This window comes from Callospermophilus lateralis, chromosome 19 (assembly GCF_048772815.1).
Source record: "Callospermophilus lateralis isolate mCalLat2 chromosome 19, mCalLat2.hap1, whole genome shotgun sequence".
Classification (NCBI taxonomy): Eukaryota; Metazoa; Chordata; class Mammalia; order Rodentia; family Sciuridae; genus Callospermophilus; species Callospermophilus lateralis.
In genome coordinates this window covers 22443090-22465636 of record NC_135323.1, presented here as the reverse complement: position 1 = coordinate 22465636, position 22547 = coordinate 22443090, and the positions used below count along the sequence as shown (strand labels likewise).

General features: G+C 51.4%; 2 protein-coding genes across 3 annotated transcripts; one reads left to right on the top strand and one right to left on the bottom strand.

The window, feature by feature from the left end:
• Positions 1-1859: 1859 nt before the first annotated feature.
• On the top strand, positions 1860-11449 carry Phkg1 (phosphorylase kinase catalytic subunit gamma 1). Its single transcript, XM_076840900.2, has 10 exons — positions 1860-2053; positions 4177-4289; positions 4805-4983; positions 5333-5387; positions 7888-7953; positions 8478-8641; positions 9035-9125; positions 9288-9441; positions 9548-9673; positions 10100-11449. Exons 2-10 carry the CDS (start codon positions 4207-4209, stop codon positions 10343-10345), a joined length of 1164 nt encoding a protein of 387 aa, XP_076697015.1. The 5' UTR covers positions 1860-2053; positions 4177-4206; the 3' UTR covers positions 10346-11449.
• On the bottom strand, positions 10736-21905 carry Sumf2 (sulfatase modifying factor 2). Of its 2 annotated transcripts, XM_076840901.2 has the most exons (9): positions 21809-21905; positions 19814-19970; positions 17263-17377; positions 16869-16913; positions 16377-16527; positions 15506-15561; positions 13545-13629; positions 13285-13429; positions 10736-12138 (listed from the first exon to the last, which is right to left on the bottom strand). In XM_076840901.2, exons 1-9 carry the CDS (start codon positions 21861-21863, stop codon positions 12054-12056), a joined length of 894 nt encoding a protein of 297 aa, XP_076697016.1. In that variant the 5' UTR covers positions 21864-21905; the 3' UTR covers positions 10736-12053. The 2 variants fall into 2 exon arrangements, with proteins under 2 accessions (XP_076697016.1, XP_076697017.2); XM_076840902.2 differs by lacking the exon at positions 13545-13629.
• Positions 21906-22547: the final 642 nt, after the last annotated feature.

Sequence of the window (22547 nt, the reverse complement as noted above, 5' to 3'; positions counted from 1 at the left end):
CCCCTCATGCCATTTTTAAGTGAAAGAAGCCTTGCTACATCCCTCGTGGAATTTTCATTTTTTTTTAGGAGTTGATCTTCCCTCATTTTCGGCATTTTTTATTCTCAAAAGTACCTTTCAGTCATGGTGTAGCTCAGTGGCAGAGCATTTGCCTAGCACGTGCAAGGTCCTGGGTTCAGTCTCCAGCACCATATAGACAAACTGTTGCTGAACCCAGGACATGTCCTTGTCCCTGATCCAACAATGAGGACATGGTTTTGAGAAAAAGGAATAAGGTTTATTGCTGGGCTGAGGGTATAGCTCAGTTGGTAGAGTGCTTGCCTCACATGCACAAGGCCCTGGGTTCAAAAAAAAAAAAGTTTATTGGTTTGTGAGCAAAGGAGAAACACAGGGGACTCCTGTCCTACAGGCTGTGATTCTGCCCCTCAGCCAGAGCATCTTAAAGAGATGACTCAAAGGCCACATTCCATGTGTTCTGTCTGGAGTTGCAATTCACTTGTGAATTTGGGAGATAGACATTTCTGAGATCTTCTGGTACCCCCCAAAGTCTGGATTACTTTGTTCCTATGGTGGGTGTGCTTTCAGGACAGATTAACTCTGCCTAGATTAGGGAGAGGGGGAGAGATTAAGGAGGAGCAGGGAGAGAGGAGAAAGAAATGTCCATTTTAAAAATAAGTAGTAGGGGCTGGGGTTGTGGCTCACTGGTAAAGTCAGTTTCAACTCCTTTCTTTTTTGTTTTTGTGGTGCTGGAAATAACACAGGACTTTGTGTATGCAAGGCAAGTACTCTCAACTGAGCAATATCCCCAGCCCTTTATCTCCTTTCTTTATGGCAATTCAGAATGTGAGTTGATGGGCTGATGTGGAAAGACTGCTGGCTCCCACTGCATTGGCTTAGTGTAGGCCTTTCTACTATTTGCTTGGTGACCTCAAGCAAGTCACGCTAGAATGCCTAATACCAGGATTCTTGGGTCTGTGAGATTGAAACTCTTTTAAAATGCTGTGTGAAGCACTGTGTGACAACATTCTTCTCCACTTTGGAATGTTAGGGGTTTGAGAAAAGATATAGGGTGGTTATAAGGAGAACAGGTGTCTGGCCTGGCACAGTGGTACATGCCTGTGATCCCAGAGACTCCAGAGGCTGAGACAGGATTGTAAATTCTAAGCCAGCCTCAGCAATTTAGCGAGGCCCTAAGCAATTTGGAATCTGTCTCAAAAAGGGAAAAGGGCTTCGGATGTGGCTCAGTGGTAAAGTGCCCCTGGGTTCAATCCCCAGTGCCCCACCCAACAATAAAAGTGAGTATCCACTAGATGCCAGCACATTGCAAATCTCATTCCCAGTTTTGTCCACCCCTTAAATGGACCCAGTCTCAGGAGCACTCTGACATTTTTTGGCACGTGGGACTCTTTCCAGTACAACAAGAGTGACTTGCTCGAGGTCACCAGATAGGTAGGTGAGTAGAAGGAGGGTGTTTTAGATAAACCTGTGGAAGGCATAGCAGAGGTGGGCTCCCCAGGGGAGGGTCCCTAAGCTTTGAGGGCCTGTCTTCTGGAGGGGCCCACACAGAAGGCAGTGCATGCTGGGGTCTGCCCTGTGACAGCTGCCACACCTGTGTACCAAGCTGTTCTTGGCATTCAGGGGAATCACTCCCAGAGAAATGTGCATGTTCCTGACAATTCTGGCTTTGCCTCCTCTGGGCCTGGAAGCCAGGTGTGCTCCAGAAGGAAGGCCTTGCCTCGCTGTGCCATGGTCCTGGGCTACCTGCACCTCCGTCGCCCTCCACCAGGGGTTGCCCCTGGCAGGATTTGGCCCTGGGCCTAGCCCTGCTGAGCCTGGCCTGCATCCCAGGCTTGCAGTTGTGATTTATTTTTGGCACTTCAGCTTTCCGTCATCAGTTAGCAAAACCCCGAAGAAAAGCACAGGATATCTTACTCCGGCCACAAGTGTCTGCTCAGGACACAGCTTCAGCCTTCTGTTGTCCCCTCTCCTCCAGGAGCTCTGGGACCTTTAGGATTCTTCTCACATTCACTCAAGGGCCTGCCAAGACTAACAGGTGAGTGGCCAAGCAACAGATGGGAGAGGGAGGCTGCAGGTAGAGAAATCAGAGCTCCTGGGCCCATTAGGCCCATTTTTCTTCCCTTCCAAATGCAGAGAGGCCTGGGAGTATGACCATACCGATTCCTGAAACACTGCTGGGGAGTCTGTACACAGTGGCCCTGGTGACTGCTTTCCAACTCTAGCTTTGGGGGAAGGCTGTTATGTTCCTAAAAGACCCGACCACCCACTTCTGTTTGGGAACCTTCTCCAAAGGGGCTTGGGAAAGGTGTGAAAGGCTGATGGGCAGTGGATAAGAACACAAAGTTGGCTCTGCTCAGGCCTCCGAGCAGAGGAACACACACACCAGAAAAGGTGAGCGCAGCAGGACCTGGCCCACTTGGCTGTCGGGGAATGGCCTCCTGGCATGGGTCCGGATATACCCTCTGCCCATGGAGGCCCAGGGAAGGGAGGAGCCTGGTGCTGCTCAGTTTCGAGATGCACGAATGCCCATCTTGGGAACTTGGAAGGACTTGCCAGAAAAGGGGCTTGTTTGGGGGAACATACTCTCCCAGGCTCTGTTGGTTGCTGACGGGGCAGAGGAGACCTTTGTGCAGTCCAGCCCTTGCTCCTGGCAAGGAGACTGTTGTTATTCTAAGCCTCCCTCTGGTAACCAGGCACCCAGTAGCAGGGACACCAGGCCTTCTGGAATGGTCAGCCTGGGTCCTAAGGCAGCCAGGGCTGCTGGTTGGCTGGTCAGCAAACCAGCCTCCCTGAGAGACCAGAGTGTGGTTGATGTGGGGTCAGAGGCAGCTTGTGCCCATTCTCTATCTTCCCCTCTTCCTGTTGTCTGCACCTGTCAAAGCCTGCACCTGAGGTAGGAGCCCAGTTCCCTGGTCAAGTGGGCCTGCTCAGCTCCCTAGGTACAGGCTCGACTTTCCTGACTATGCTTCCCCACACTGCAGAAGAGCCACACTGGCTCAACAGTCCTCCCCATTGTTAGGTAGGACCCTGGACCACAGGCTTCCCTACCCAGCCATGGACTCCCATTTCAGGAGCAGTATCTCCCACACCCGAGCACAGAAGGCAGAGGTGATGGACTCATCCTAGGGGAGGTCACAGTCCAACGGAGATGACTGCACACACTGGCAGATTGTTGCAGATGCCGGGCTGGGACTCGCCACCCAGCTCTGCATCCCTCAGAGCACCTGGCTCTGCGCTTGGCCAAGCATAGGCATTATGTTCTACAGAATGAAAGATGGGAAAATGGATGAGGGAGGGATTACAGAAGCCCTGGCTGTGGGCAAAGCAAGGGAGGAGCAACGAGAAGGGCTTCCTGAAAGGAAGTGAGGCATGATGAACAAGGATCAGAATGCAAGCACCAAGTCGAGGTTCTCACCTCTTCCACAGTTGCAGAAGAAAAACAGGACTGGTCTAGTCTCCTTCAAAGCTAAAGTAAATTGCACTTTAATTTTCCGTCTGTGGTTTAGCTTGGCTCTTTCTAAAAACAAGGATGTGCTGGCCTCACTAGAGCTAACCTGATCTCTTGCCCCAGGGCTAAGCCTGGGCTTGGCCAACAATTTGCTACCCCCATCTGTGACCATAAGGAGCCTCAAGTATCCTGAGGATCACAGGAGCATTAGCCAGTGGGAAGGAGCAAGCTGGGCTCTTTCCAAAGCTTCCAGCAGAGAGGAAGAGAAGTCACAGGGAGGAAAGGTGATCATCACTGGGGGACCAGAAGGGGCTGGGCAGTCAGAGGCAGCTGGATTTTTTTTCACTAGTATTTATTTTGAACATTCACTATAGGCCTGTCCTGTGCCAAAAGGTATAACGATGAATGAGAGCTGGGCACGGTGATCAACACCTGTAATCCCAGAGACTCAGGAGGTTGAGGCAGGAGGATTGCAAGTTGAAGGCAAGACTCAGCAACTTAGCAAGGCCCTAGGGCCTTAGTGAGATCCTGTCTCAAAATTTAAAAATCCTTGAAAAAGGGCTGGGGTCGTGGATCAGTGGTGAAGCAAGCCTGGGTTCAATCCCCAGTACCAAAAAAAAGCAAAAAAGGGGGAATGAGAAACAGTTCCAGCCCTCAGGAGCATACCACCAGTGTCAGGAGGCTGATGGCTTCTTTCTGCTCTCCTTTAGGGACCCTGGGACTCACCCTGAGGAGCTACTATGACGCGGGATGAGGGGCTGCCAGACTCTCATTCCACACAGGGCTTCTACGAGAACTACGAGCCCAAGGAGATTCTGGGCAGGTAGGAGCCATACTGTCCTGAGGAGTGCGTCTGGGCTCCAGCAGGCCCTGTGGGCTGTGCCAACTCTGCTAACCCTGAACACCGACCCATGTCCATCCCCTAAGCACTGTCCCCTTGGAGAATCCTTCAGCTTAGGGGCCTGCCCTCCTGAATCCAGGACAGGAAAGAGGAATGAGATCAGATATGTTTCCTGCAAAAGATTCTCAGGTGCTGTTGTTCAGCACATCCAAACCTGGTCTTGGGCTGGGGGTTAGGGTCAGGGATCCTAGGGAAGGCTGTGGCCCAGGGAGGGTACCCCTTCTCTCTACCTGCTGAGGACGAGTACTGAGCCTGGCTTGCTATGCCCAGCTCTAGGAAAATCACCCCTGTGCCTTTATTTCTTCACCCCATCTCCCCCAAAACTCACAGGGATTTGGGGAAAGTGTGAATTACAAGGGCAGAGCATCCTGGCCCCGGCCTGGACCTGGGACTCCCTAGGGTAGGGTCCCTTTTGTCACCTGTGCTCTGCACGCTAGGGGAGTCAGCAGTGTGGTCAGGCGCTGCATCCACAAGCCCACATGTCAGGAGTACGCTGTGAAGATCATCGATATCACTGGTGGAGGCAGCTTCAGCCCCCAGGAAGTGCAGGAGCTGCGAGAGGCCACACTGAAGGAGGTGGACATCCTGCGCAAAGTCTCCGGACACCCGAACATCAGTGAGTGATGGCCCCAGGCCACAGCAGATACTCTGCCAGGATCCTGCTCTGAGAGCCCAGAAAGGGCCTTGTGACCCACTGAGTGGCTGCCCAGACTGAGGGTCTGCAGCCTCAGGGTCCCATGACTCGGAGTCACCAACCCTCCCTTCGCTGCTGACAGCAGGGTCACAGGCAGGGCTGGAGTGGGTATGGGTGGGAAGGTGGAGTGTCAAGTCCCGGGCCTGCCCACGTCCAGGTTGACTTCCTCTGACCCCCAACCTGCTCCCTCCATGCTCCCCTAGCTTTCATCCCTTGTGCCCCTATACCCTGCCCGCTTCCAATTGAAACCAGCTAGATGTTTCCATTTCAGTACAACTGAAGGACACTTATGAGACCAACACCTTCTTCTTCCTGGTGTTCGACCTGTAAGTACCCCAAACTGCAGCCAGCTACACCTGGGCCTGCTGGAGAACCTCCACTCTGGCTCCTGCCAGTGCTGCCTGCAGACCAGCACTGGCCCCCATATCAAGGAGGCCAAAGAGGCCCACAGATGCTGTGGCCAAGCAGCTCCTTGGGTCAGGATGCCAGGCTTTGAAACCTGGGTCCACCACATATGGGCCAGGTGGTTTCTCTCAATATTGGTCTTCTTATCTGTCTTATGGGAGCAATAATGGCACCGTGCTTAGCACAGCATAAGTAATAGTGATTATTAACTGCAGTGACAGTTGTGCTGGGGGCCACTCCATATTTATTCTAGACATAGAGGACATGGCAATGGAAAGGCCAGACCAGGTCCTGACTTGTAGTCGAGTACATGAACATGCACATAAGGCACAGTAAGGGGTTGGGGGACCAGGACTTCAGGCAGAGTCTCCAGGAGGTGACTTGAGTAGAGGTGTAGGGGGAAGGCATGGAAGGACCAGAGCAAAGGCCCCGAGCAGGTCTCCAGCCAAGGGAAGAGCTGGCTCGTGGGCCCCGTGGCCGGGATCTGCAAGGCCCCTGAGTAGGGGGAGTGAGCTTGTGCAGAACAGCAGGATGTGAGGCTAGAACCAAGGAGCAGGTGCTGCAGGCACTATAGCCATGATAACCCTAATCCTGACTCTCCCCCGAGGGCCTGGTGCACCTGGGCAGGTGCTCCACCATGGATCTGTTGGTTTCTGATGAGGATCCCAGTGGCAGGATGTGGGCCAGCAGTGTGGAGGGCAGAGGCTGCATCCAAGATGTGGTTCAAAGGTCAATATCATTAGTATCAAGATCACCCCTTTGCTTGAGCTCCTTGTCACTGAGTGTCAAGTGTGAGCAACACAAAGTACTCTATGAACTGTGTTCAAACTCGTCATTGTTTTTGTTATTAAAGCTTCCTGGGGAAGGGAATGTGCTGCTCCTTGTTCCCCTCCACTGCCTTTTCACTGAGAATGTCAACCTCTGCAAAAACAAGTATGATTTCTCCATATGCAATAGTTTTAGGGACAGGGGTTACTTGAGAAATTATTCAAGTAAGTTATGTATTGCTGAAATATTTTGCATTGTAGCTATACTATGTTCAGTATTATTTGACTTTTTAAATTTTTAATTAATTAATTAAATTTGTGGTGCTGGGAATGGACCAGGGGCACTTTACCACTGAGCTACATTCCCAGCCCTTTTCATTTTGTATTTTGAGGCTGGGCCTCACTAAGTTGCCTAGGCTGGCCTCAAACTTTCAGTCTTCTTGCCTCAGCCTCCTGAGTCTCTGGGATTACAGTTGTGTGTCACCACACCAGGCTTACTTACTTAGAGAAACAATTTAGCCTCACATGTAAGCATAAATACATGGTTAGCTCCGGGAAGGTAGAGCCCACTGAGGTGCAGTGCATGGCCCCCAGTGTTCACTGGCCAATCATTGCTGCTGCTGCTGATAGTGAGTTCTCCTAGTATCTTTCAAATAAACTAAAATGATAGAGACTGGGGCTGGAGGTGTATCTCAGTGATTAGAGTGCCTGCCTAGCATGTGGGAGGCCTTGGGTTCAATCCCCAGCACTGGAAACAAACGAGGATAAAGACTGGATTCACACATTACCTTTTAGGAACACATTACAGGTACTGTGTAAAATGAGGCTCACCTCTGTAAATTCTAGGTCATCTCAAAAAGACACCCTTTCCCTTCTCAAGCTGCCCACCAAGCTGAAGGTTTTCTTCCTCTCTGTGATGCTGGCCATAAATCTGTTCCTCCATTCATTCTCCTCCCCTTTGCCATGGGGATCCCTTGACCCTTGGAGGGGTGAGAAGGAGGGACAGGATGTGCCTTTTCCTACTTAGTCTTGGCAGACTCTCCAAAGACCCCTCCAGACTTGACCAGCTGCTGCTCTCCCCAATCTGCAGCACCTGCACCATCCTGTCCCACCTTTGTGGGTAGCTCAAATGTCTTTAACCTTTGAAGAGGCTGCTTGGGGAATCTATTTTTGCTGTTGCCCTCAGGAGCCCTCAGGGCATAACTAGATCATTCTAGCAGAGACCCTTTCAAGATCCTCCCAAGAGGTAAAGAGATTGAGTGGCAGTTCTTGACCCTGTAACAGGCAAACCTTCCTAACATTGAGTGTTGATTCCTCCCATTTGTCTCCTGGGAAAATTCCGGATACTTGAGTCCTTCTGATCTGCACCTGGAACCCTGGGCTCAGGGGGCCTTTTGACCTCCAGCTTTGATCTGGGTTCTGACAGGTCCCAGCCTATGATGGCACTTCCACAGACAGGGACCCCGGCACTGGTGTGCATTCCACCTTTCCAGCCTCCTCTTTTCTTCCAATTCTTGCCAAATTCTGTACTCACTCCCCCAGTTCCTCTCCCCAGACTTGGGTCCTTCAGGAGGAACGGCAGCCCATCTTGTCCCTCTGGGAGCAGGGTGAGGGGTGATCTTGGGACAAGCATGACTAGAACCTGTTCCCACAGGATGAAGAGAGGGGAGCTCTTTGACTACCTCACTGAGAAGGTCACCTTGAGTGAGAAAGAAACCAGGTGAGGGTCTGTCTGCCCCTCTTTCCAGCCCCTTCCAGTGTCCTAGCAGCATAGGTGTGAGGTCTAGGAGGCATGGTGTGCCCTGTCTTGGTGCCCTGCCTCCCTGGCTGGGTCTGGACCCTCCCAGCCTGTCCCAAGCCCTCCTCCCCGTGCTGGCAGTGTGGCTGGTATGTGAGCTTTGCTCTCCCTGCTACTACCTGACCCTGCAGAGTAAAATAACATGGGGTGGAACGCGGTCTGTCTTATGGAGTGTTTGATTTGTGTGTCTACAAAGTACCAATCAAACATAAATACATGAGTGAAAGGAAGACATGTAGAACAGAGGGCAGAGGACGGAGACTAGGGTGGGGGAAGGGTGGTAACAGGGACTGAAATGGAGTCAATCAAATTCCATGCATGTATCATTTTGTCAAAATGAGCCCAACTATTATGTATAACTATAATGCTCTAGTAAAAGAAAAACCACAGCCAATTAAAAACTTTAAAAAGGAAAAAGAAAGGAGCAACATATGTGCCCACCCTAGAAAGATCATGAGAGCCCTGCTGGAAGTGATCAGTGCCTTGCACAAGCTCAACATCGTACACCGGGACCTGAAGCCTGAGAACATCCTCTTGGATGACAACATGAATATCAAGCTCACGGACTTTGGCTTTTCCTGTCAGCTGCAGCCGGGAGAGAAGCTGAGAGGTCTGGTGACATGTCAGGGGCTCAGGCTCTCTGAAGCTCTCTGGTCCTGGTCAGTTCTCCAGGACCAGAGAGCCTGGGTTTCTACCTGCCATTTTCCACCAGAATAAAGTCCTGCCAGTGGAGGGCTAGGTGCCTCTTCAGGTTGAGTCCTCTTTCCGGGACTGCACTGAGCCAGGTTGCCACTGCCTAAGCTCCAGGCTGGGATGGGTAAAAGGGAACCAAAAGGCAGCCCTTGGGCCTGTGTGAACCCTGCCCCTGCCCTCAGCCCTGAAGTTGGCCAGTGTTAGGCCGACCCCAGTCCCAGCCCCACTTCCCTGACATCTCCACTGTATCTTTGGCCTTCCTCTTCTAAGTGCCCTATGCTGACTGGTCCTGACAGTAACTCTTCTGCAGAGGTCTGTGGGACCCCCAGTTACCTGGCCCCTGAAATCATTGAGTGCTCCATGAACGATGACCATCCAGGCTATGGGAAGGAGGTGGACATGTGAGTGCAGGAGGTGGGGAGGGAGGAGGGATCCATGGGCAGGACTAGGTTGGAACAGAGATGCTCCCTCTCCTTCCCTGATGCTGCTAGGAGGGGCAGCTAGCCCTCCTGCACTCACCTGCCCATCTGCTAGGGATAATAAGCAGCCCTTGCACAACCCAGGTGGAGCACAGGGGTCATCATGTACACCCTGCTGGCTGGCTCTCCACCCTTCTGGCACCGGAAGCAGATGCTGATGCTGAGGATGATCATGAGTGGCAACTACCAGTTTGGCTCCCCGGAATGGGATGATTACTCAGACACCGTGAAGGACCTGGTGAGAGGCCAGGACTCTGGGCTGGTCCAGCATGGCCTGGGGAGGGGTCTTCTGATGTGCTGGGGGGGCCGCCTTGGTGCTCAGCTCCTCTCTCCTGTTCGCTCAGGTATCCCGCTTCTTGGTAGTGCAGCCCCAGAACCGCTGCACTGTGGAGGAGGCCTTGGCACACCCCTTCTTCCAGCAGTACGTGGTGGAAGAGGTGCGGCACTTCAGCCCTCGTGGCAAGTTCAAGGTATTGTCCTTCCCTTGACTCATGGCCCTAAGGTAGGTGCTGCTGCTCCTGAGGTCTTGGCCCCAAGACACCCAGGGGCTCTCACATCCATGCTGTCCAGTGCATTGCTCCTCAACTGGGAGGGTTCCAGCTCAACTCCTGGCTGCAGAAGAGCATGGCACCTGGCTGGTTCTGTGGGCCGGGACCGTGCAGGGCCCAGTAGGCCGCTTGGGGGACACTCTCAGTGTGGCCCCTAGGCAGGATCGCTCTGATAATGCTGGCAGGCTGGGGACGTGGGGGACTGCGCAGGGCCCAGTGGGCTGCTTGGGGACACTCTGAGTGGCCCCTCGGCAGGATCACTCTGATCATTCTGGCGGGCTGGGGACCTGGGGGGCTGCGCAGGGCTGGGGTTACTCTAGGGGAGTTCTCAGAGCAGGTCCTTCTCAGGCCATCGCGCTGACCGTGCTGGCTGCAGTGAGGATCTACTACCAGTACCGCCGCGTGAAACCGGTAACTCGGGAGATCGTCATCCGCGACCCGTACGCGCTGCGGCCACTGCGCCGCCTCATCGACGCCTACGCTTTCCGCATCTATGGCCACTGGGTGAAGAAGGGTCAGCAGCAGAACAGGGCCGCGCTCTTCGAGAACACACCCAAGGCCGTGCTCCTCTCGCTGGCTGAGGAAGACTACTGAGGGGCGGTGGGGCAGGCAGCCATGAGACCCCGCATTGGCCTGTGTGCAAGGAGCACCAGGGCCAGGCTTGAATCCTCGGATGCAGGCGGCTGTCCCTGCAAGGCCTCCACAAGAAGAGCAGCGTGTGCGTGTGCACCGCATGGCGATAAATGTAGAACAGGTGTGGTCTGAAACAACCACGAGTCCTCCTGCTTCTCCACGGCCCAGCCTGCACCATCCCAGTTTCCATCCATGGGGAGCCAGGGTTACTGACAGTTGGAACCCTTCCTAAGGGTGCCAGGGTGAGGATCAGCCAGGTGTGGTGGCGTACACCATGATGCCTACGACTCTGGAGGTTGAGGCAGGAGGATGACAAGGTCAAGACCAGCCTGAGCAACATAGAAAGACCCCCGTCTCAAAATAAATAAAGAAAGCTGGGGATGGGGCTCAGGCAGGCATAAAGCAACCCTGGGTTCGATCCCCAGTACCAAAAGAGAGAAATGTCTGAGATACACAATTGCAAGTTTATTGATGTGGTGAACATCTGATGACATGGAGCGGGTTTTTTGCTAGGGATGTTTTTAGAGGCATCAGAAGCTCCTATACAAGTAAGACATATAATTAACACCAGAAGGGAGCCAGCACAGTGGCAGGCAGCTCAGGAAGCTGAGGCAGGAGAATCATGAGTTCAAAGCCAGCTTCAACAAGAAGCAAGGCTTCAAGCAACTCAATGAAACTCTGCCTCTAAATAAAATACAAAAAAGGGGATATGGCTCAGTGGTCAAGTGTCCCTGAGTACAATCCCTGGTACCAAAAAACAAAACAACAACAAAAAACATCAGAAGGGAAAGCTTCTGGATTATTTGCTTTGTGACTGCCACAATGCACAGCTTCCTGGTAAATTATTTAAGATTGACACTGGGCCCAGCATGGCAACACACTTGTAAAGTTCAAGGCCAGTCTGGGTAACTTACCGAAATCCTGTCTCAAAATAAAAAATAAAAAGGGCTGGTGTATCTCGGTGGTAGAGCACCTGTAGGCTCTGAGTGTGAGTGTGTGAGTGTGTGTGTGTGTGTGTGTGTGTGTGTGTATGAAGCCCGTTGCATTAAAAAAATTTTTTTTAGATGTTGATGGACCTTTATTTTATTCATTTATTTACATGTGGTGCTGAGAATCGAACCCACATGGTAGGCAAGTGCTCTACCACTGAGTCACAACCCCAGCCTAACCCATTGCATTTTTACAGATAGTTCCTTGAAAGGAGCAAGAAACACTATAGATGAAGCAGATAAAGGAAGCATTTTCCTTCTACAAAAATATGCTGGGAAAACAGCCACCTTAGAAAATTTTGTGTCTCAACACAAATGTCAGATCTCTCAATCAGGGAGAAAGGGAAGGTAACAGATTTACAAATGTTTTGGGAACTGCACTTTGGAGCCCTCTGTTCCAACAATGGTTTTCCTATCTGGCCCTGTATGGTCAATGCTTGGCCTCCAGGGGACACCCAGCTCCCAGTCATTGCAGTCAGGCTCCTTCCCTGAGACAGGGGCAGTTCTCAGAGGGAGAGCCCACCCTGCCTTGGGAAACGCCTGCTATGGAAGATGGGCAGGGAGGGGAGGGTGTCCCTGAAGCTGCAGTTTAAGAGCTTAGGGTCAGCTGCGTTTGGAATATGGCCATGGAATGACCTGGGTCTCAGGGGAACTTTTCTCCTGCCCCTGTTGCCAGCAACTCACAGCTCCCCAGGCAGGCGGCCTGCTCCTGAAGCACAGCGGAAGCCCAGGTTGTCTGAGGCAGAGTCCGGAGTGTTGCCCATCCTGCCATCAGAGAAGGGGAGAGAAGCCTGTGTTGAGAGGGGCTGGTGGCCATCCCACCCTTCCTGCCTACCCCAGGCTTGCTGAGGCTGGTGTGTCTGAGGCCTGCAGCAGCGTGGCCAGGAGAGACCTGGTATAAGGGCAAGTCCTGGGTGAGAACCACTCCCGGGGTGTGGGACAGAGTAGGGTATGCGGAGTGGCCCTGAGGGATGGGACTGGAGGACAGGGCTTGGCTATCACTATAACAACCTCCACTGTGGGGGGTTAGAACAGCACAGCCCCAAACCCTGTAGGCACCGAGTGAAATGGCACTGGGGAGGTTACCCTCCCCAGCTTTCCTTCACATGCTATTTCCCCTGCTCTGCAAGGCAAGATGTCAGCATTTCCTAGATCCAGAATCAGAGGCCAGGAAGGCCATGTGTATGGTAGGAGCGGGGTGGGGCAGTCAGCAGAAAACCCAGATTCCTGTTCCAGGCCTTCCTGATTCTCCACTACTTTGTTCAAAAGAGAAAGGCGAAGAAAATCCAGAAATTTCAAAGCATCAAATAAACCTCTGTAGCCTTGATGTTGTGAGGCCACAGACAGAAGACTCTAAGACCTTAAGGAATCCAGTGGAAGGAGCTGCAGAGGTTATTAGCTAAATTAAACCTGCAGATGCTGAAAGAGGGTCCTGGAAGGGGGTTCAGGAACTCGGCAGCCAGGTGTCACCACTAAACATCTGTGTGAAATAAGGAAGCCCCAGGACCTCCTGAGCCTTTTTTTTCTTGATTGTAAAGCAAAGGATTATAAAAAATGATTTTTCATGTGCCCATCTACTTGGAGAGTCAGTAATTCCATGTCCACTGGCAATGACCTGATGTGGCCACTCTACCCCCATCCCCCTGCTCCCACCTGCTTAGGGAGGATGAGAGGGATGCCCATACAGTTAGTGGGCCACATAGTCCCCCCCTGGGGTGGCGAGCTGGCAGGAAATGCTGCAAGTTGCCCCAGGCCCCTAACTCTTCTTGCCTGTTCCTGTTCTGTGCCCACAACCCCAGCAGAGGCTGGTGCCCAGAAGCAGCACCCGTATCAGCCACCTGGGCTCCTGCAGCCAGGACAGACCCCGGGGCCCTGGCTGCTGAGCCATGTTCCACAGGACCAAGCTCTCACCTAGTGGTGACCCGGGCCCGGTGGTTGGCAGAACCATCAATGGTGTCGATCCAGGACGCACCCCGGAGAACACGCATGTCCTGGCCAGCTGCCCGGTAGGGTGATGCAGTCCACTCCCACACATTGCCCATGAGGTCATAGATCCCTGCAACATAGCAGGAGCATCAGCCAGGCTGGGAAGCATGAGATCCCCCAACCCATCTGCGGCTTGGGGAGAATGGGCAGCATGAGGACCATTGGCAACTCGGGAGAGAGCCTACCGTAGCTATTCTGTGGGGGAAAGGCATTCACTGGCGAGACTCCATGGAAGCCATCCTCAGCTCTGTCACCCTTGGGGAATGTTCCCTGGTGGGAGAAATTAACCCTGAAGGGTCTGTCAGCCTATTCCAAGACAGGAAACCCTGCCTGGAGGAAAAATCCACGGTCCCCTTGCTGCAGAGCTGGTCCAAAAAAGGGGCTGGGGCCATAACCTAAGGCTCCCCTCAGGCTGGGTCAGGAAGAGTGCGTTTCCATGCCCACAGCAGTCCACGTCCAGCCTGTCCTCCTACTGTTGGCTTTCAGAGACCTCCTGCCCTCTGCCTTGATACCCTCGAGCTGTGGAGCTACTGGGAGCGGCATTTCCCACTCTCCTCCAGGTCCTGCACCTGCTGCCTTCGCAGGACCATGGATACCCCCCTGAGCCTTCTCCCTTCCACCACAACAACCTTAATGCCCTCTCATCCACCCCACCCTACTGTTCCTCTCTCCTACTCTTTACAAAAAAAATCCTTAAAAACGTGACTGATGCTTGCTGTCATAACTTGTTGAGCTCTGTCACCTTTCCTTAACCTGGGGCGTGGTTGGCACCACTGCCTGTAAGCAGCTCTCACACCAGGAGGGTGACGGTTGGTGACCTGCTCAGCACCACCATGCACTACATCACTTACACTTCTCTCCCTTAATGTGACTATCCTCAGTGCCACGTGTTGCCTTCCTTAAAAACTCAGCAAAGTGGCCAGGTGCAGTGGCACACATCTGTAACCCCAGCTCAGGAGGCTGGGGGAGGAGGATCACAAGTTGGAGGCCAGCTTGGGCAATTTAGTGTGACCCTATCTCAAACAATAGAAAGGACTGGGGTGTGGCTCAGTGGTAGAGCACCTGCCTAGCATGTGCAAGGTTCTGGGATCCATCCCCAGCACCACACAGACACACCAACAAAAACATAAATAGGTCATTATAACTGCAGGCCCTCTTTGATGCTTTCCCTAACAGGCTGATGAGGAATCCCCCAACTCTAGAGCCTCCAGCCATCCTCTAAAAGGTAGATGCCTGATGACTCCCTGCTGGGAACAAACCTGGGCCTTGGGAGCCAGACAGGGGCTCCCCTCCTGTTTTCAGTCTTTACTGACAAGAGCACCTGACCTGGGCTGACCCTGAGCCCATAGACTCCCCCCTGACTGCTGATGTGCAGGTTATCTGTGTAGATGAGGCAGCATCTTAGCCATTTGGCCCAAGCCTGGGCTCAGGCTGGAGTCCACCCTCCTCCACCCTTCCACATTTGATGAATTATCAAACCCTAGCCACCTTCTCACACATGCTTCTCCCATTTGGCTTCTTCTCTTGATCCTGTTTCCACTTAATTTGAGAACTGATGACCCCTGGGCCACTTCCATAGCCTGGGACTCAATACATCCCGTCACATCTGCAGTTCTACCTCACCTGCTCCTGCACAAGTCAGCCTCAGTGCATTTCTTCCTGCCTCAGAATGATGGTGCTCCAGCGCACACCTGCAGCCATACACTGCGTGCCCAGCAAGCCCAGGCCTTGGATTCCTGGGTTCCGTCCCCAGAAACAAACAAGTAAACCCCTGCTGGCTCCCCACTGCCTGAAGGGTAAGCCTAAGACCCTGTCTAGGCAGCTGGGTCCTCCGCAATCTGTCTCCAACCTGCTCTTTTCCTATCTCCTGTAGCCCCTTACTTCCTGAAACGGCCACACCTCTGAACATGCCCTGGTGCTCCCTTGGCTGGGAATGCCTGGACTTTTCACTCGGCAACCTCCTACCTGACCAGCTCCAGTGTCACCCTTTGTGGTGAAGTCTCCCCCACACCCTCTTGCTTTGCCTTACCAGTGCAGAGTTTTCAGTTCCATCAGGACACAAGCCCTCTGAGCCCCACATCCCCTCCCATGATGCCCACCTCCTGCAGGAGGAGGCTGGTGCTGCTGAGGAGGAAGTGGGTCTTACCTGCCACAGGTTGGTACGGTTTGGCTGGAACCGGTTCCCCCATGGGTAGACCTGACCTGTCAGGAGGGTCAGGACACAGGCCAGAAAGGAGAGGAGGAATTGGGGAAGAAAAACAAAATCAAACAGTGAGGGCACCTGAGGGAGCTGGGAGGTGAGGGAGCTGGGAGGTGAGGGAGAGAAGGTGGCTTACTTCTGCCCCACCCAGCCCTGCTGGGGCACTGGCCTGACCCCCACCCCCAGGGCTCTGCAGTACCCCTTGAGGTGCTGTGATCAGGTCAGCCTAGAAGCCTTGTTGCCAGTTCACGTGGAGATGAGTATAGAAATAGAGAGTGCGCATTGAGAGGTTAGTTCATTGGATTTCAAGCAAGAAGCAACCTCGTCCGCCACACTAAGCACCTCAACTACTGATATCCCAAGTGTTCGTCTGAAGAGGTGTGGAGGTGTTCAACGTGGGAAACTGCTCTTTATTATTGTGACCTTTTGCACAGCCAAGACTGACCAAGACAAAACTATGAGCAAGTGGTGCTTTTTGACGTCAACCCCTGCTACTTTGGAAACTGTGCTTTCCCTAAGCTGTGCTGCTCTAAATAGATCTATGGAAATCTATCTTGTACCTATGGAATCTCCAACAACAAAAACATTAGGTCTCCTTTTCACTCCGTGTTTTCAACCATTCATTTTTTTGTGGCATTGCACATGCGTGTTGGTCTGAGGTGGGTTAGCAATGAAACAACACAGGGAACCCTGGCCCTTCTCCACAGGGAGTTTAAGAAGCACTGCTCTAGGGAGCACAAGCTCTTCCCACCCTCAGAAGTCCCCCAGGCAGGGTGGGATGTGGAGGAGAACAAAGAAGTTGTCTTGACATCTGTACCCTTCAAGCCCCCTCGGGCAGCAAACTCCCACTCTTCCTCGGTGGGCAGCCGCTTCCCCCGCCAGGCACAGTAGGCCCGGGCGTCGTTCCAGCTCACGTGTACCACGGGGAGCTCCAGTCTCTCTCGGATGCCAGAGCCAGGACCTGCAGGCTGACAGCCAGGATTAGGTGAGACAGGCTCTGGGAGCTCATGAAAGTCTGAGGAAGGCTAGGCTTAGGGGGCCTGAGTTAAGTGTTTACCACTAGATGGAGAAAGGAAGTTGGGAGAAACAGCTTGGTGAGTGAGGGACTTCCAGTTAGAAGGCAGACTAAAGGAGAAATAGGAGGGCAACAGGAAAACAGTGGAGCAGAGGAAATGGGATTGCTTGGCTATTTCCCTGAAATCCCTGTCATCCTTTAGGACTTGATGTGCCTGGCCTGGTGGCTGAGGGATCTAGGGAAGACAGCTTCCAGAATAAGGGAAGAGGTAGAAAATGAGGAATCAACACTTACCTGCCTCCAAAATGCCTTTTCCACTGGAAGCCACCAGAGAACAGGCTGCAAAAGAGAAGACACACAGTGGAAGATGCTCTGCCCAGGAAGGGCACCTTCCAACAGCCACGGGAGCGGAGCAGAGCAGAGGCCTCGACTGAGATGGGGTCCTGGTGAGCTGTGGCTGGACTTTGATCAACCTCACTGCAGGCAGGTTCCTCAAGGTGCTCTCCTGAAGCTTCAGGAAGCACCGACACCCGGTCTTTACCTAGATTCTCTCAGCTTCACTACACCAGAACCAGCTCAGGGTGAACTTCAGGAGCACTGCTCATCTGACTCTTTCTCCCCCACCACGGCCTAGGCCATGCTGACCAGGCCCCACTCCATCCCTTGGCTGCGTGCCAGGTACTCTCACCTCCATTTGCTGGGTCGCTTTGTTTCTTAGCTCACTGGAGACAAAGTCCTCAAAGACAAAGCTCCACCCGAACATCTCGGCCTCTGTCCGATACTTCTTCTCCCTGACAAACTCCCTGAAGAGAGAGTTTCACTTGCCAACAAGGTTCCGTGCCCCATTCCTACCCACTCTGGGAAATCTCCTGTGTCCTTGTCCTCAGTCACACCCCATAGGTCTCAAGAGCCCCAAAAGATCCACCCTATCACCCAAGCAGGGTTTTCTCGTAAGTCGGGACATAATTTGCATTTAACACATATAAAAGATACTGGGCTGAAGGAAGCCCACCAAGTCCCCAGAGTGGCTTTCCCATGGCTGGGTATGGTTTGTGGACTCCAGCAGGCAGACTGCAGGGAGGACTGCACAGCGCTGGGCCAACTCCATAGGACCTAATTGCTGGTGAGCAGTCTCACATTGATACATTATATTTGAGTGATTGTTACTTATTAAATATTAGTCTACAATGTCACCTTTGTGTTTTTGGACAATCTTAACTCTTTCTTTAGGACAAACCTCTAGAGGTGGAATCACTGAGTCCAAGGGCCTGAGAAATATGCCAATTCTTGCTTCCGAATCAATTTTTCCCTGCAAAGTTTGTTTTTTCCCCTCCTTGGGCCTGGGAAGTGAACCCAGGGCCTTGAACATGCTGGGCAAGGTCTACCTCTGAGTTGCTTCCCCAGCCCTTTTTACCCTCAGGCAGGTCTCACTAAGTTGTTCAGGCTGGCCTCAAATTTCTGAACCACTGCCTGAGCCTCTGAAGGAGCTGGGATTACAGACATACACTATACCTGGCTTTCCTGCAAGTTATTTTTATCTTGAACATGTTTTAAGTCTACAAATACGACATGTTTTTCAAGAGCATAATGTTAAATTTCATTTCCTATGTTTAATTCTGAAGTCACGCACATATTAATGATATGTTTTTGTTTTCCAAACTTTCAAACAAACATACAGAAAAGATGTATGAGAATCTCCTTGTGAAAACATTCTTTGAGAAATGACACTGTTTGGTAGTTAAATTTCCAGAGATTTGGGCTGGTACAGAGTTGTTCCTTATAGCATTGCAAGGAGTAGGCTATAGAATGTTTCTGTGATTTTTCAAGTGTCATCATACTCAGTCTTTTGGCAAGGACCAGCAACAAACAGCATTTTATAGACAGTTTGCCAAGAAAACTTCCCAGTTCCTGTAAATATGAGATAAACTTCTCAGGATTTCAAAATTGGAAAAATGCAGGTTAGAAAGTCACCAAATAGCATTTCTTCCTAATTCACATTACCATGTCCCTGTAGCTACAACTGCTAACAATACTAACATTCAGACTTAGAACTCCCTCCAGAAACTTTCAGTATTGATTTGCTGATCATTCAACAAATACATCTTGAGAGACAAGGAGGTGTTGAGCCTGCTACAGGACCTCAGAAGCAAGCCACAGGGGAACAGGACAGGCAAGGTCCCTGCTTTCCAGGGGACAAAATTCTGACCCATTTAAAGTAACAACTGGATTATAAAAAGACTTAGCCACCAATTATAATATTCCATAAATTTCCCATATTTACTTTATTGTCTTCCCTCTCTCCCTCTCTTTTTTTTTTAATATTTATTTTTTAGTTGTAGTTGGACACAACACCTTTATTTCACTTATTATTATTTTTTAATGTGGTGCTGAGGATCGAACCCAGGGTCTCGCACGTGCGAGGCGAGCACTCTACCACTGAGCCACAACCCCAGGGCCCCTCCCTCTCTCTTGAATATAATTTTTCTTTTCCTTTTTTCAGTATTGGGGATAGAACCCAAGGGTGCTTAACCACTGAGCAATACCCCCATCCTTTTCATGTTTTATTCTGAGACAGTCTTGATAAGTTGCTGAGGCTAGCCTGGAACTTGTGATTCTCCTGCCTCAGCCTCCCAAGTCACTTAGATTACAGGTATGTGCCACTGTAAATATTTTTTGAATATTTCATCCATCTATCTATCTATCTATCTGTCTATCTATCTATATATCTTCCCCTGCACCATTTACAAGTACCTTTTGGATCATTTCTTTTACCTTACTCAAAACATGGCCTTGGGGAAACTAGGGCAACTCATCATAGCTTCTTAGATTGGGCTGGAGCCATTATATTTGACTCCTAAAACAATGCTGCTTCCTTCAACAAATACAAAGGCAATTCAAGGGACTTCTAGCTAGTGTGACCCCTCTCCCAGATCTTCCCACCCCTCATCTCCACCTCTACAGGAGGGTTCTTGGAGTGTTTGACTTTGCTGGCATTTCTCAGTTATGCTGTCAGAAGAAAATGTACTGGCTTGGGTCAATTGGATGTGAGTGCCAAATTCAGTTCTTCCTGCAGAGAGTGGGTCAGGACTCTTGGTCCTTCAGGCTCTCCATGTGAGACAAGCATGGCAAGCCCCACAGTACCAGTGCAGAGATGATATGACAATGAACAAGCTAGTTCCTTTCAGATGTGACAAATGATTAGGAAGAGCCTTTACTTCCCCCGGAAAACACTGATGTACCTGAAATCTTGATTGGTGACAGGAAATATGTCGATGGCAAAGGGTTTTACTGTCACCTCACGGATGGGCCCTTCTCCATCTCTGCCATCCGGAGCATCTGTTCCCATCAGGAACTTCCCACCAGGCAGCTGGACCATGCTCATTGCCTGTGCATTTCCTGTGGACAAGGAGGGGAGTTACCTGCAATGTGTTATGCAAACGTGTTCACAGGCCAAGTGGTAATGGCTCGATCACATGCAATACTTAGGCACAGCAAAACTAAACCAGAAGCTTTAAAAATGTAGCTTTAAATTCTTGTTCTGCTACTTAATTTGCTGGGAAAATTCAAGCAAATGACTCAATCTGAGATTCAATTCCCTCATTATAAAATAGGGATATGGGTTAAAATAGTGTGTCAAATGTTGGGGTTGGGAATGAAGCTCAGTGGCAGAGCTCGCCTAGCACACACAAAGCCCTGAGTTGGGGTCCTAGGCTCTGGAAAAACCTAGAGGAGGGGAACCCAAGATAAAATAATGTGTGGAATGTTGAGCACATGGTAGGTCCTCAGTCACCTCTTCATTTCTCCACACAACCCTTTGCCCCAGCCAGCTAGGCAAATCCAGGAATTATACCCTCAAATACAACAGCACTTTCCACCCTGTTCATGCTGTTTCTTCCTCTCCACTTAACACCACCAACTTTTTTTTTTTTTGAGACAGTGTTATTATGTCACACGCTGGTCTCCAATTCTTGGGCTTTAGTGCTCTCACTACCTTCACCTCCTGAATGCTGGACTACAGGCTTGAATGCTCAGTAGCCTCACAATCACATCACCTGTTATCATCTGTTCCAGGAGGAAATGGAAAGGACATCTATTTTGCTAGTGTACCCCTAGCAGTTAGCACAAATGTAAAATGATTATTATAAAAAAACTGGATGAACTCCTTTAAAAACATGCTGTTTGGGGCTGGGGTTGTGGCTCAGTGGTAGATGAGAGGCACTGGGTTTGATCCTCAGCACCACATAAAAATAAATAAAGTTCCATTGACAACTAAAAAATAGTTTAAAAAAAAGTGTTGTTTGACTGCCTCAGAAGAAAATCATGCAATAAAAATGATCTTAAACTTATTTCACAGGAACTGGGGCTGGGGCTCAGTGGCAGAGTGCTTACCTAGCATGTGTGAGGCACTGGGTTCAATCATCAGCACCACATAAAAAATAAATAAATAAAATAAAGGTATTGTAAAAAAATTTTTTTAAAAACTTCACAGGAGGAAACCAAGACCCCCAAAAGGGGTGACTTGATGAGCCCACTGACGGCTGGGGGTGTAGCGCAGTGGTCAAGCGTGAGCGTAGTAAGCATGCCAGGGGCTGCGAGAGGGTAGCTGGCCAGCAAAGACAGGACTAGATCCAGGGTCCAGTCTCCACTTTCACAGTGCGGCTCCCAGGAGGAGCACTTCCTGGCTGGACACATCCTTCAGGATTTCCACGGAGGATATCCAAGCACTGTGCATTTCCCTAGAGTCCAGTTTCTGGCACTCCTGTCTCATCTCACATTGACTTCATCCACTTTATTTCCTCAAGAAATATTTTTCAAGGAAAAAAAGAAAGGGAGTGGAATCTCAAATTTAGAAAGTATTAAAGAAGAACATAAAATTGCAGCGCCCATAAACGATTCTGCCATAACTCCGCAAACGAGCTAACTGGGAAAGCACCTGTGAGCTAAAAGGTGGCTCTGGATAGATGGAGACCCTGAAGAGCACCAGCTGGTCGTGTTCCGGCGGTCTCGCCTGCAGACCGGCGCAGTGCGGGGGCGCTGGGCTCGCGGGAGGCTTGAGAACCGGGGGCACGGCCCGCAAGGAGGACGCGCCGCTAAGGGGCAGGACCCGCACCGCCCGCCCGCCCTTAAGCGGGGCCATGGGCCTGAGGGATGAGATTCCTCGTGCGCAGCAGGCGCCCCACAGGAAGGTGAAGCAGCGAATCCCGCCCCCCGCATCCCGGCGCTGCAACACCCACCTAGCCCGAGCCAAGGAACCGACAGGAGCCACAGCGCCGACATCAAGAGCCCCATGCCGAGGACGCGCAGGGCGCATAGGGCGCGCACTCCATGGGGCCTTTGTGCACGCGCACGCACGCCGCCTGCGCATGCGCACGACTCTGTCGCACCAAGAACGCGGACTCAGCCTGGCGCCGGGCAGGCCGTGGCCTCCGACAGGGTGTCAGCGTTCCGCCATTGCCAAGACCACTGCCAGGCACTCGCGGGGACGTTGTCGAGCTGTGCGCAAAGCCGGCCACAGCTTCTCCTTGGAGAATGCGGTATTGTCGCTGGCGCCAACAATTCCAGGAAGCCAAAGTACCATGAGCTGACTACAGTGGGCTTGAGTATTTTGCAAAATCATTTTGTCAGCCTAAAAAAAATTTTCATCTCATCCAGTTGCTCTCGACCACCTCCATCTGTCTTCCAGCCGTCCATTTTAACACTTTATACTTGCGTTGTTTCTTGGCCTGCAGCTCACTACCAAGTAACTTTCCCCCCCTTTTGGTGGTCCTGGGAGGTTCAACCACTGGGCCAAATCATACAGACCGGCCTTGAACGTGGGATCCTCTTGCCTCAGCACCAGTTGTTGGAATTACTGGTGTGTCTGCCACACCTGGCAGAGTAAGTGTTCTGAGTGAGCATTTTAGGAAAGCTACTTCAAAAGCATGTTAAAGGTCCAACTGACCCAGTTGAAATTTACATCACACAAATAAAAAT